Genomic DNA, 14782 nt, shown 5'->3' with positions numbered 1-14782 from the left:
AATGACAGCTCTCTGCTGAGACACCTCTGTTACAGATGCCATTTTGAAGACTATAGTGCCACTACCCATTGGCACTTCATTAAACTATACACACTGAAGCAGAAATATTCCAATACATTCCACAACAAATTCCGCATTTTTTCAACCAAAAATGGCCAAAGAAAATAATGTGTTGCGTTACTTATTGACTGCCCCTTGTAAAAGAAACATATTCTGAGACTAGTTCATTCTGCAATCAGACCTGATTGCTAAATTTGCACAAATTTATAAAAAACATTACTGGGTTCAATGAATCAAATTTCCTTAGGTTTCTAGCTGTGTCAAGCGATTCAAAATTTAAACACTTCTAGTATTGGTTAAAAACAGTCTTGGTTGCAATTTTAGTTTTTTTTATATTTTTCAACTACACGTTTCGCCTTATTTAGGCATCTTCAGGTTGATCTTAATTTGGTATTTCTTAGAACGATCCTTTAGACAGTGTAGCCAAATGGCATTGTCGAATACATCAGGCCAACATTGCCTTCATTAAACTCAGTAAAAACTTTTCTAGAGGGATGCAAGTGACTCCAAGACCTGCATAACACGTTCCCGTTCACAGGAGCGAGTAACAGAATAAGATGGGGCTCAGGTAGTAAGTTTGATATCACATACAATATCAATGGCACTAGGTATCAATGGAATCAAAACCAGAAGCATAGGTACATTTGAACATTGCAGTAGCCACACATCAGTCACATCATTTGAAAATGACATGGATGGTAAAGACCTATAAGTTGAGACTTTTAATACTGTCCTCACCATGATAATGACTAAGGAGAACTTTTCTGAAAGCTATTTGGCTTTTGGAGCCACTGAAGGGAGATGCTGCATTCAAACAATAATTTTCTTATGCGCAATTCTACTGTCTTTGATACTATACCACAACAAAGATGCAGATTATGTATGACAAGTACAACAACTATAGTAAATTACATATAAAGTAGCCATGCATTTATTACAAAAGCTTCACATCCTTAAAGAAATTAGACTGCCAATTGTATTTCTCATAAAATTCTGTGCTTGTGAACAGCAAGTAATATGTAAGACTGTTTGTCATGTATCAATAACAGCTGTAATTGTAAAAAATTAATTCACTAGAGTTTGTACGTACAAATGTAATTCATTTAAATAGATGTAATCTCTTGAAACGATTTGGATGTACTTTTGTTTGAATTACTGAGATCATTGAGTTTTTAATAGAAAATACATGAAATATCTGCATTAAATTTTTTCATTGTTCAAGCAGAATAATGTTTGAGTTGGAACTGAAACTTGTGAAAATTTTCACCAGGTTTTTCATTAGGAGCTGACTGACTGCCATGAGCAATGTGTGTAGTCTGGCTTACTATTGGCAGAGTAGAAAATAGACAGTGAAATGAGTACCCGCCCCCCTATTCATCTCTGCCAGGGCTACAAGGTGGAAGGAGAATGGAGATTGCCTTCAGCACCACCACTTTTATTTGAAATAAAGTTTTTTACTTTGGTTCTTTGAGGATACTCAATTTCTTTCAACACCTGACTCAGGTCATTCAAGAATTACACAAACTGACTGTTAAATCTGCTAGTGCAGATCTGAATTTTTACCACTTTTTTTTTTGTTATGAAGCCCCATAAAGTTGCAGCATCGGATAAAATCTTCACATCTTTGAAAGTTATCTTATTTCTATGTTCAGCCATCAGTGACTGTTCCAAGTTTACAAACCTGATACATTGTTTTCACTTACAACTTCCAGACTGATAGGCCGTGGTCGATGTATAAAACTCTCCCCTGATGTTTTGTCTCCGACTGCAGGAGACATCTTCCAAGGTAAAGTGGCAAACACAGAGGATGTCTCCTGCAGTCGGAGATAAAACATCAGGGGAGAGTTTTATACATCAACCACGGCCTATCAGTACGGAAGTTTTAAGTGAAGACAATATCAGCCGTGAAAGCCTACATTGTATGATTGATACATTGTCCTTACTGGTATAGTAGTATGACACTGTGCAGATTGCCTGCCCTACATAATTTTCACCACATTGACACTTACAACAGCTTTAACATGAAGATAACTTCTCACATATATGCTGTTGTGAAAAAATTAGGAGGCCACATGCAAAATGTATGTCAGACAATACCCTCATTGTTGAATATGAATAATTTCTGAAATATGGGAGCAAAATTTCTTGGAAGAAAATGTTGTCTAGTATAGATTTAAGATGAAATGAAATCATATGACAGGCAGTGAATGTCTCCTACAAAGATCCTAGCAATTCAAGCAAAATTTACCTGAAATATGTGCATTTCCGAACGTTGTCCAGCACGTTCATGTCTTTCATCACCAACAACAAATACCAGGATGTTGTTGTAAATCTCCATTGGGTCATGACTAGTGAAAGCCGTAGGTTCTTGTATCAGAGCAACAGGGAAACGTTCCATGACAGCCTACAGCACATAACAGTCACACAGTTAAATGTAAACGCTTGACTATAAGATACAGATAAATACAAATGAGATAGAGTAAGTTTATCTGGGAAAACAATAAACACACACCCCTGTTTCATAGTCCATTATCAATACTTCCTGTCGGTCCAAGCGCAACGACATTTTTTGTGACCAAATACCATTTGACTTTTCTAACTGTAGTAGTCTTCTCATACCATCTGCTGGATAAACAATTCCTGTCTCTTTTGATACAGAAAATGTGGCTAGATGCTCCATAACGTAGGTTGGAGCATCTTCTCCAACCACACTTTGTTGGCCATCTGCAAATAGTATTATATGAGCTCCATTTTGGAAGATAAATAGAAATGTTTCAAATATTAAAATTTTCTTCACTGTTACTTTTTCTGTATTTTCATAAGTGTTATGAACTGCAAAGCTCAGTACATGAAAGCAGCACAATCTGAACACTATGTTATAAAGTTGTATAACATTATTGTGTAACATTATTTCTTCAATATTGCACATGAAATTCAGTTCTGCAATTCAGACTGCATAGGGAGCATCAGACAAATACTAACCTCCAGAGTAGCCATTTGAATGGATGCTGCTGTGGTGATACATGCTCCTTGGATCAGAAGAATATGAAGTTCTGAAAACAAACAAAAGAAAATATTAGTTAAAGCATTTACCTAAAGATACATCCACTGATTCAATAGAATACTCACATTCTCAGTCACACAAATTAATATTAATTTTTTCCTTGAAATATGAATGATTTTATTTAATCTGAGTCATTACTCATTTCAGATTCCAAAGCAGGTATAATTAGAACCATCAAATGTAAATCCACGCAAGTACTTCTAGGCCTACTTATCAATCGTTCATCTTGTGAAAGCAAAATTATCATCGGGTACAGAAATGGATTACAGGATTGATGGAGCATCAGTCAACTTAAAGCAACTTACGACCAGTAAAAAAAACACCTTTAACTAGCAATACTGAGTTCCAATATGCTGATGACAATGTTGTTCTGTCCAAATCAAAAGATTATCTACAGGCATTGGCCTAGTTCTTAACCTCAAAAAGACCCATATTCTGTATTAGCCTACTTAAATTGCTTAAGCAACGCCTCTCAACACCATAATCAATGGCAAGTTTTTGCAGAGCATATGACGTTTTCCCTTATGTCAGCTCTTACCTATCAACTTGTGAAAACACTGATGCTGAAATTCAACATTGCCCCAAATACACCAGCACAGAGTTTGGTCACCTAAAGAAAGGGGTTTTCAATAATTATAACATCAGCTCATGGGCTGAGCTGTATGTGTAGCAGTCTACTATAATACCAAGATTAACTTATGGCACTGAAACTTTGACCACCTGCAGGAGAGATGTCATTTGCTTGTAGAAATGTAATCAGCATTCCCTGAAGAAAATCCTTAAAATAAAATGGCAAGCTTAGTAAAATTGGTGTCCTCCAAAAAGCAAATGCTATTAGCATTGAGGCAACAATAAACAAACATAAATTTTGGTGGAGTGGTCATGTGTTCCCTATGCAAGACTCTCATCTCCATAAGCAAATCATGGACACCCAACTTACAGGTGGATAATGTACATATGGAGGACAGTGCAAAAGGTATTAAGATGCATCAAAATGCAACATGCAGAAATGCTTGATCAATACTCAGAATTGGGAGCCTAAGCATCTAGTTGATTAGCATGTCGTCAACACTTCAAAGAAGCAGGTCAAAAATATGAAGTGCACAAATGACAGGCAAGGAAGTAGTGTATCGCCATTTGAATGAACAACATGAGCAAGCTGTGGTTGAAGAAAATATCTGTCATCATTGTGGAAGGATTTGCGATTCCATAAGTGATCCATGTAACCATCAGAGAACCCATAACCAATGAGCTGAGATCCCAAAAGAATCAGACTCCTTAGCAAGTGACAGTCTTTGATGATGACATCTATGAGTTCAAGAATTACATATTCTGGTTCATTCAACTACATCTATTTCAGCTCCCATCACCTTGGTGTTAGATTTTCACATACAGAAGGTAATACTATTTGGATTCTAGTGTTCTTCCCTGTTTGTGAATAACTTTTGACACTATTAGCTGCAAACATTGTCCTACTCCTATTACTGTTTAACATGAGTACTTCCACAAATATCTTCAAAATACAAAAGAAGGCTCATTCTATCTCCTTTTTTTAGTAGCATTTTATAAATATTTAAATCTCATTCTGTCTATATTTACAAATTAACTGAATCTTTACTGTTATAAAGAAGTTTTAGTTATGGTTGATTAAATTTCCTCCTAATTTAACAAGAGATTAGCTAATATAATGCACTAAAATAAATGCCAAATGTCACTGTGGCATTCAGATGGTCCCTCACAATCCAGCCAGACATCACACAACAGAGTGGTGTGGGTTTCTCCCTTGTCAAGATGCCTGCAACTCAACTGCAGACCATTCTGCCTTCAACAGCTGCTGCAGTATCCGTGAGCACCACACTGGCCATATACAGTGCTGCTGTTGCCAGCACTTGCTTGCCTCCATGAGCCACATAATACTAGACAACTTCCCAGCACTCTTCTACTGGATGGCCTTAAAAGGTGCTGCCCAGCAGGTTCCCAGTCAGTGCCAGTTCCAACTTCGACCTCAACATCGACACTTAACATTTGATGTTTCATGGGTTTATTCATCAGAGCACAGCAAAGCCCTGTTGGAACCAAGAACATTGTCAGAGCCATATATACAAACCTTGCCTACAGCAGTGTTTCCCTTACTGTAACAGACTGTGTACTCAGCTTGTACAGTCAAGAACTGTTATTGTGCTAGTGACAAACTTTCGCCATAATATGATAACCTTTCAGTTGCATTCATTCTCAAACAGTTTCAGTTGCTATCCAGAACTGAATGTCATTGTATACTCTCTGTGTTAGTAATAAAGTTCTTGGCTACCTGGGCACATTTATCTTCTTGTAGTGTGCATCACCCACAATGGGATACTAAATTCATTATTTCTATGAATAAAAAACAAGACCCTAAACATAGATAACAGTCCAAATGGACAGAAGCTGCAGAACCTATTAATCATTCTTATATCAGTACTAATTAATACTTCACTTTATACAACCAGCACATAAGTATAACACAGTGCAAAATCTATTATCTTAGACCTGTTCTTAGTCGTTCCACCTTTCTGAAGTGCACCACCCTTGATGCACATTGCATGCAACATTTGCAGTATCATAAACAGGATTACTCCTTCTAGTAGTTAACTGTATGGGGATAGCTCACTAATCAGTAAACACACACACACACACACACACACACACACACACACACACACACACACACACACACACCTGGAAGGTTAACATCACTTTATTTATCACTATTCTTAGCTGGTCTAAGAGTGCATATGGCTTTATGGCTCACCCAATAAATGCTTAACTATATATCCAAGTGTTCTGGGTTTGACCCCACCCCCGTTATCTTTAAACTTTTGTTTCTTCTTTTTGTGAAAATTTATCTGGTACCTTGATTTAGATTGGGTGTTAATCTGCAGGTTCTCCTAATAATTATGTGTCTAAACAAATCCACAGGTCAGAGGAAGAAAAGAAAATACTTCATCCAACAGGACTATGACTGGCACAGTCTTTGGATTCATAACTACTTTACAAGTGAACTTAATCATTAGTATGAAACTGTTGTTATCTATATATAGCTTCTCTGTTGGTGTTATTCATTATCCAGCATGGATTATATCAGTGAGAAAAAGGGAAGTGTAGTCTCAAATTCTAAATTTCAATTAGCTCGATACAAACACAATGAACCACGAAAGAACACAGCAGCAGAAGTAGTAGCCCTACCTGTAACTACTGTCCTCCCAGCTCTCATCCGGTGATGGGTGCCTGACTCCTGGCATGGTTGCCTCTACACCAAGGAGGGAACCTCTTTTGCCTGTAACATAATACACTTGTAAGTTGTCTTCCATATTCCACATTCACAGACCCAGACAAAGTGACACACACACACACACACACACACACACACACACACACACACACACACTCTCTCTCTCTCTCTCTCTCTCTCTCTCTCTCTCTCTCTCTTTGTTAATTACTAATTACTATTAAAATGCATTTAAATGATTACTTATCACTATAATTACATGTAATAACTATTATCCCAAATCTGATATGATGTTTTTCATTCTAACAGTGGGATTTGCAGACTCTTTAAACAATGGGAACAGATTAAGTTGCCTAAGAGCTCTACCTTGAACATTCATCAGTTTTATATTACTGCCACATATTCGCACACACCTTAAATACCTCCATGTGTCTCGTGCCATAGTCAGTATAATGTTCTTCTGACACAGAAACAAAATGGGGAAGTAATGTAAACTTAATTAAGTTGTATATAATGTTCGAGATATTACTGCCTCAACATTTCCACCCAAATTAAAATTTAAAAAAATTGAGACATAACTGTGTGTAATTCTCATTCGTAAACTATTACTGAATTTAGTTAAAATGGTTAGGACAAATCAGATACATTATTGCAGATCAGATAATTGTAAGTTATAGTACTACACTGAAGCACCAAAGAAACTGATATAGACATGCGTATTCAAATACAGACATAGGCAGAATATAGTGCTGCGGTCGGCAATGCACATATAATACAATATGTGTCTGGCGCATTTGTTTAATCATTTACTGCTGTTGCAATGGCAGGTTATCAACATTTAAGGGAACGCGGTGTTATAGTCAGTGCACGAGTGATGGGACACAGCATCTTCGAGGTAGTGAAAAAGTGGGGATTTTCCTGTACAACCATTTGACGAGTGTACCGTGAATATCAGAAATCCGGTAAAATATCATATCTCCGACATCGCTGTGGCTGGAAGAAAGGGGCCAGTGACAACTGAAGAGAATCGTTCAATGTGACAGAAGTGCAGCCCTTCTGCAAATTGCTGCAGATTTCAATGCTGAGCCATCAACAAGTGTCAGCGTGCAAACCATTCAATGAAGTAGTATCGATATTGATGACTGCACGACACACGACACAGTCGTGAACCCTTGATGACTGCACGATACAAGGTTTTACACCTTGCCTGGGCCCGTCTACACTGACATTGGACTGTAGATCACTGGAAACATGTTGCCTGATCGGACGAGTCTCTTTACAAATTGTATCGAGCGGATGGACGTGTACGGGTATGGAGACAACATCATGAATCCATGCACCCTGCAAGTCAGCAGGACCATTCAAGCTGGTGGAGGCTCTGTAATTGTGTGGAGCGTGTGCAGTTGGAGCGATATGGGACCCCTGATATGTCTAGATACGACTCTGGCAAGTAACATATGTAAGCACCCTGTCTGGTCACCTACATCCATTCACGTCCGTTGTGCATTCCAACAGACTTGGGCAATTACAGCAGGATGATGGGACACCCCACACATCAAGAATTGCTACAGAGTGGCTCGAGGAACACTATTCTGAATTTAAACATTTCAACTAGCCACCAAACTCCCCAGACATGAACATTATTGAGCATATCTGGGATGCTCTGCAATGTGCTGTTCAGAAAAGATCTCCACCCACTCGCATTCTTACAGATTCATGGGCAGCCCTGCACGACTCATGGTGTCAATTTCCTCCAGCACGACTTCAGACATCAGTCGAGTCCATGCCGCATCGTGCTACGGCACTTCTGCGTGCTCACGGAATCCCTACAAGACATTAGGCAGGTGTACCAGTTTCTTTGGCTCTTCAGTGTAGATGTGAGACTCATTGTAGAAAGTTGGATAGACCTACTGAAAATGGAAACACATCAAAAATGATGTACTGAGGACAGAAGGAGAAGGAAGAAACAAGATGAGAGGGTAGGAGTCAGTGAAGCTTACAACAAAGAAAATGAGAAATGGTGGAAAAAAGAATGAATGCTTGTAGTACAAGTGATACGAACAGCATTTAATTGAACAAACATTCATTGCTTCATGTAGTGGGAGCAAGGTATGAGGAAAACATTTTTGAAAAGTAGAGTAGTAAGGGCTATTGCAGTTCTGATGTTTAAGATAAATAAAAGTGAAACACAAGAATACATTATTACTAATGAGATATAGTAAAAATCTTGCAACAAAGAATTTGAAAACAGCAGAAATAAAGGCAATATTAACAATAACTGGAGAGAAGAGCTACATGAGAAATAGCTGAAACCAAAGCGAGAAAGAATAAAAGTGTCAGTATGAGGAATAAGGAACTTCACCGATGTTGGTATCTTCATTTTACTTAAAATAACTATAGACAGGAAACTAAAAACTTTTTCAAAATCAGAGATAGTGATGTCTTCTCAAAAATGTAATTTCATAATCATGAGAACATTGACTGAATAATTAGAAAAATAAGTAGAAAAAAAAGGTGGAACTAATTTATGGAAGCATGAAAAATAATTATTGGTCGGAAAAGTACTAAAAGAATATCTGTCTAAATTATATAGCAGTAACACGAGCATGTCAGTTAAAAGCGAAGGCATAGAAATTTGAGAAACCAAACACAAATAAAAAGACAGGTGTAGATAGTGTGTAGTACATATGAAATAAATGTCAATGTAGCCGAGCAAGAGTGAAACATGACACCTCATGCACATGAATTTGGCAACTGCTAGGATCAGTGCAAATCATGTCACAGCAAAAATGACATTTTTCTATGAGATACTCATGCTCACTAGCGTCGCGACATGTAACTGAATGGTAATTAATAATTTAAACAAAAATTTTAGATGATTCACAAGAAATTTAACTAGCTAGCACTAGGTGTGGTGCAACTAGTGACAATATTTCAGGCCCTGCTTTGTTTTGAAAAGAACTTCTCATCATGCAGTTCTTCTTAGTGAAGGAGTTAAGTGTTATAAATCCTCAAAAGTATGTGTTCTGTAGACGACATACATAGTATGACATCTGGCTGGTTTAAATCCTAATCCTCCCAGCAGTAACTTCAAGGGATAGGGTATAACAAACCACTGGCGGTAACCTGGTCGAAGGATAACTTTCGAATGTGTTTCGATATCTTCTCGTTTACTTTCAGTTCTCGTGTGCTTTTTAATAAAACACGTGCACTAGCACAAAAAGACAGGCGCACATCACATGACTAGAGACACACGAGACACGAAGAACGAAAGACTGTCACCACTATACTTTGCTGAAACAAAAATGCAGGATACCTGCGTTATCCTCTACGGGCGGAAGCCCCTAGCTATAGGACCACTCTCTCTTATTCTGTAGCCAGCATGTTTGCTGATGCACTCCCATGCTGGTGCGCCAGCATTTCGTTTTTCTGAAACGTCACATCTTCCGGAAGCCTCTGTCCCATAAAACTAGGCCTTAACAACGCCGGGAGTCTACTCTCTCTCCGTAGCGTTACAGGTTCACTGCAGCGAGACAACTTAATTTCAGTTACGACATTGCAGTAATCATCGACGGACCAGGTCCACATTAATATTTATCATGTCATTACATATGAAGTGACGTAGGTCTATTCTGATGTAACATGAATTCCGGATTTCCAAATTCCGCTCGTTGGTCGAAGTGGAAAGGAATGTAAGGGCTACAAATTAGTAAATCAACACACGTGATCACAGATTCAATTGAGTGTGCCAAGAAACCGCATTGCCAAATCATGAATGTGGGTGAGATGCCTTCATTTTATTCGCGAATTTAACGATTACTTCAACCAAGCGGGCACAGCCAGGATAATCAAGAGAACATTTGGACCTGGCACAATAATCGAATAAAGCAAGGTGGAATCATTTTTTTTTTTAAATTCAATATTGAAATGTGGCCCTTGGGAGAGTGCATGCTGTATAGCGATCTAAAAGCACTATGTAATGCCGAACCTTGCCACACTGTAACAAATGTACCGGCAACAGTAATAATGTCTGTGTCAATACTTCATAGTTTTAGAAACCTGCAACAAGTAGGAAGAGTCACAAACTTCAAAAGAGCACTTCGGGAGCTAACATCTCGCGTCGCCGGGACGTAAAGGAAAGAGGAAAGTCATTGGAATAGGCGCACTAGCTCTAATGAAAAGGGACGAGAAAAAAGAAGCAACAGTAGCCTGTTTACGCAAGCACTCCATCGTTCGCATGAAGTAATATACATAAAACATGGAAACTGTAATTCAGGTTAGCCGAATGGGGATTTAAAACGCAGACGTACTGAATACGAGACCATCGTCCCAATCAGTAGATCTGCGGGGAAACGTTGTTCTTTGTGCCCTTCAGCAACAGAGACGAGAGAAGTGACATGTGACTTAACATTTATATTCCACGATAAACTCCAACATGAGAAAGCACTGGTAATATGGGAAGAATAACACAAAATGCACCTAGTGTTTGATTAAAATAACATCGTGGGACTTTCAGATCTGCTACACCGAGAAGAGATTACCTATTGATCTGTGTTTTGCTTCGGTCAACACTAAAAATACAACACTAAACACCACGAGGAGAGTTCTTTCCCGTTTCTCCCACAGCTAGCATCGTCCAGTTTAATTTGAATTTTCTATTAAGAGTGGTGGTGATATCATCTGAAAATCTTTACTCGATATCCTCTAAAAGAGGAAAATACTCATTATTTGTCAGAGCACGACCGTATCAAAAGAATATAGGAAAGCAAATTTCTCAAGCTGATTGTGCAAATTGCGAGCACTTGTTCGGCGCATTTTTGAAAAATGACATCGAAATTCCGGATGACTTGCTTCAAACTACAGAGACAAGAAGTGGATGGAGGTTGTGAAAGACATGTACTTGACCAAACCTAGCAGGGAATCCTAGTCGTTCCTTGGAGGCAATGACAATACACAGCATAGTGCGTTTCATCTCTTCCCCAGTGCCGTAGCCTCGCATATTTTAATCAACGCTAGAGCTTCAAACGACTTTTATAATGCCAAATAGGTCAAAGAATACCTTAAGAAGACAAAAGTGCCTGCGCTATAAATGAGGAGCCCTCTATCTAATTTACTGTGACTGACGTCGCCACTACACTTGCCACAGCCCAATACTCCCGACTCCATCCACCCCAAGCTAAATTTCCATGCTAGAAAGTTTGTAGTATTATTAACGGCACAGTTCTTTATCAACATTTTATGCATATGAAGGATTCCCGCATAACGACACACGCTACAACTGTCGCAGTCTTGAAACCAGGCATATTTGTTGACAGCCATGGGTTATATGCTACGAATGTACCTTCTCAGAGGCTCGTGTACAATAGGATCAGGCCATAACTAAGAACGTCCCTAACGAACAGGTAGCTTTCCGCCACAATCGCAGCTACATAGAGCAAATGGTGATGTTTACCATATACCGCGAGGCTGGCTTCCAAAAAGTCTAAAAATACTAGCGGTGTTCATCGTCTCGACTGCTTTATTCAATGCAGTGTGGATAGAAAGCCTTCTTTATAAGCTTTCTGAAGTTGTAGCGTGCGATATCGTTCTTATGATCAATAATACGTTCAATAACTGAAACTTCAACGTTATTTTGAGAAACAAGATATAAACATGTATGACAGTACTGTGTTTCTTTGTTCTCGGTATTTTTCTAAACTTTACTGTGGCTGTCTGTTTTCATTGATTTCCTTAACTGTTGCTTTAATCAGTAATTATAATAAACAATCAAAAAGTTACACATATGAACCGATTTGTTTAGTGAGCAAAGAACCACAAATGAAGCAGCTGCCAGAAAGGTTTTCGAAGAATTTCCTGAATACAGAAAGCCGATCCCTCACTCATGTTGGATGAATATACAAATAATAACCTTGTTAAAAAGTATGTGGTAACGCATGATGCCTGTTTTCATCTATAAAGGATGACCATCTCCAAGTAATGTTGTGCGAAGCTTCACTGTCAAGTGCAATATTTCATGTACAACCGCCTCACAGGAAACTAAGAAAATTAATGTCGTAAACAGCACGGGGTGAGAAGACATTGCACCCTCTTAGAAAAAAGCCCTTCGCAAAACAAACTCATTTATTGCTATGCCAAACAAGCAGACGTATCAATTCGGTAGCAGTTTGTAGCATGCCAAAAAATGTAAGTATAATGGTTATTGTATTGACAAGTAGCAAGTGTACCCAAAGCCATTTGTCAAAAAATCTCAAAACTATTTCGTCATTTACCGCAGAACTAATGTGTGCTGCACCCCCTCCAAAAAATGGTTCAAATGGCTCTGAGCACTATGGGACTTAAGTGGTGTGGTCATCAGTCCCCTAGAACTTAGAACTACTTAAACCTAACTAACCTAAGGACATCACACACATCCATGCCCGAGGCAGGATTCGAACCTGCGACCGTAGCGGTCGCGCGGTTCCAGACTGTAGCGCCTTTAACCGCTCGGCCACTCCGGCCGGCGCACCCCCTCCCCCCCCCCCCTCCCTCCCGCTTTCCCCCAGCACTTATCCTGGGTACATTCTTGATTTCGTAAGTCACAATGCCAAGTCCGGTTGACGTCAGAGGGGAAGCGAGAAAAAAATTGACTGTAGTGTTTCAAACCATCTCAGTATCTGCTAGAAATCATTAAAGAAACCACGAAAAATTCTAATCTGAATGTCTAGGTGGGAGAATTAAAATCCACTGCTTTCGAATACAAAGTGTTATCCACTGCTCCATGTCACCTACCAAGAATAAGAAGATTAAATGGCACTTCGTTTAAATGTAATTTCGCACTCAAACTATATTCAGTATGCGGCAAAGTAACGGTGGAATAGAATATAAGCGAAACATTGGCGGAAACGACACGACATGAAGTCTAGACTGCAGTTGAGGCTCCAGGTCGAATGTGTTGAACGTCGAGGAGTGGATTCGTCTACGTGATTCTTAATGCGGGGAAGTTTAGTAACAAACTGCAGGGAACACAGAAGAAACCCGTGGAGTACTGGTCGTTTGCCTTTCGCAGCCAGCGGTCTCGCTGCCTGGCACGTTTCGCAAGAGTGACGTCACAGCCGTTTGCTGCGCGTCGCTCCCGCAGCTGCCTATAGATAGTCAGCCCTTCCTGCCGGTAGGCGACGTGACGAAATGCTCCCCGCCTGAATGATAATAGCGGAGAGAGCTGTACAAACGCTGTCAGCTTTCAATGGATTCGTCCACATTACAATGACGGTAATTTCTTTTGGGATGAGATGCATAACGGTAGTTCCTTATTCTCCACGACTTGAAAAAACTCATATCATATTAAAGTCCACTGTCTACTGCAACCGTCCTGAAGTCCATTGCCCTGACTGAAAGTTTTTCTTATCACAATACAAACCGTAACGCAATTTCTGTACCGTTTTTAGTAAAAATATCTAAGACATATCGTATTTAGCTCGGTGCATGTTCTGTATTCACGTGCATGTTACTTATTTACAGAGTTCTACATTTACGTTAACAACTGGAACACAAATTCACAGAAAATAATTGTTTTTATTGTTAACATAGCTGTATTATACTTCAAATGAGAGTAATATGAACTCCACCAAACAACTCTGCAGATGTTCATGCGTGAAGCAGCTTCTCCTAAATAACCTGAAAAATGTGTTGTTACGTCTTCGTAATGGGCAAAGTGAGAAAATTTACAAGAAATTTTGATTATTCAGAGAAAAAAGGCCTTGAAAGTCCTAAGAGAACCAAACTTTTATGTTTCTCCATCCGTAATAACCAAAAATGGGATAAGCATAGCTAAATCCACATTAAGACTCGTGCAGAAGCTTCCGCGTTTCGACACAAGAAGATGCGCAAATGAGCGACCAGACATGTATTTTGCTTATGTTCGTGCACATGTAAATTATGGCCCAGATCCCTAGGATCTGACACTAGGAAAAGTCTTCATTTCTAGCACTTACCCATCAGAGTTTAACGTCTTGTCTGCGGCGGGGTCATTAGACACTCAGCACAAGCTCAGATCGAGGAAGGAAATCTTCCGTATTCAACAAAATACTTTCGCATTCGAAGGAGAAAGTTGTTGATTGTAATTTCGTGAGAAGGTTCAGCCGTAACGAAAAATGCCTTTGTTTTAATGGTGTCCATCCCAAATCCTGTATGATGTCCGTGACACTCTCTCCCCTATTTCTCGATAATACAAAACGTGCTACTCTTCTTTGAACTTGCTCGATGCGCTCCGTTAATTCTATCTAGAAAGCGTAGTGTAGGCAGTCTCTTTAGTAGACCTGTAACATTTTCTAAGTGTTCTGCCAATTAAACGTAGTCTTTGGTTTGCCATCCCCACAATATTTTCTATGCGTTCTTCCCAATTTAATTTGTTCGTA

The 14782-nt window shown here is 39.1% G+C and overlaps 1 protein-coding gene across 1 annotated transcript in view; it reads right to left on the bottom strand.

Moving 5' to 3' along the window:
- LOC124721446 (epidermal growth factor receptor kinase substrate 8-like protein 1) overlaps nt 1-14782 on the bottom strand; it is a 189701-nt gene that overhangs the window by 49066 nt on the left and 125853 nt on the right. Inside the window, exons 2-5 of the mRNA XM_047246427.1 lie at nt 6347-6437; nt 3043-3113; nt 2573-2784; nt 2309-2464 (exon numbers count right to left, since the gene is read on the bottom strand). Coding sequence (XP_047102383.1) covers nt 2309-2464; nt 2573-2784; nt 3043-3113; nt 6347-6402 — 495 coding nt within the window. The 5' untranslated portion in view covers nt 6403-6437. The remainder of the gene's footprint in view (nt 1-2308; nt 2465-2572; nt 2785-3042; nt 3114-6346; nt 6438-14782) is intronic.

The sequence above is a fragment of the Schistocerca piceifrons genome, chromosome X (assembly GCF_021461385.2).
Source record: "Schistocerca piceifrons isolate TAMUIC-IGC-003096 chromosome X, iqSchPice1.1, whole genome shotgun sequence".
In the NCBI taxonomy this organism is placed as follows: Eukaryota; Metazoa; Arthropoda; class Insecta; order Orthoptera; family Acrididae; genus Schistocerca; species Schistocerca piceifrons.
This window is presented reverse-complemented; position numbering and strand designations above follow the sequence as displayed.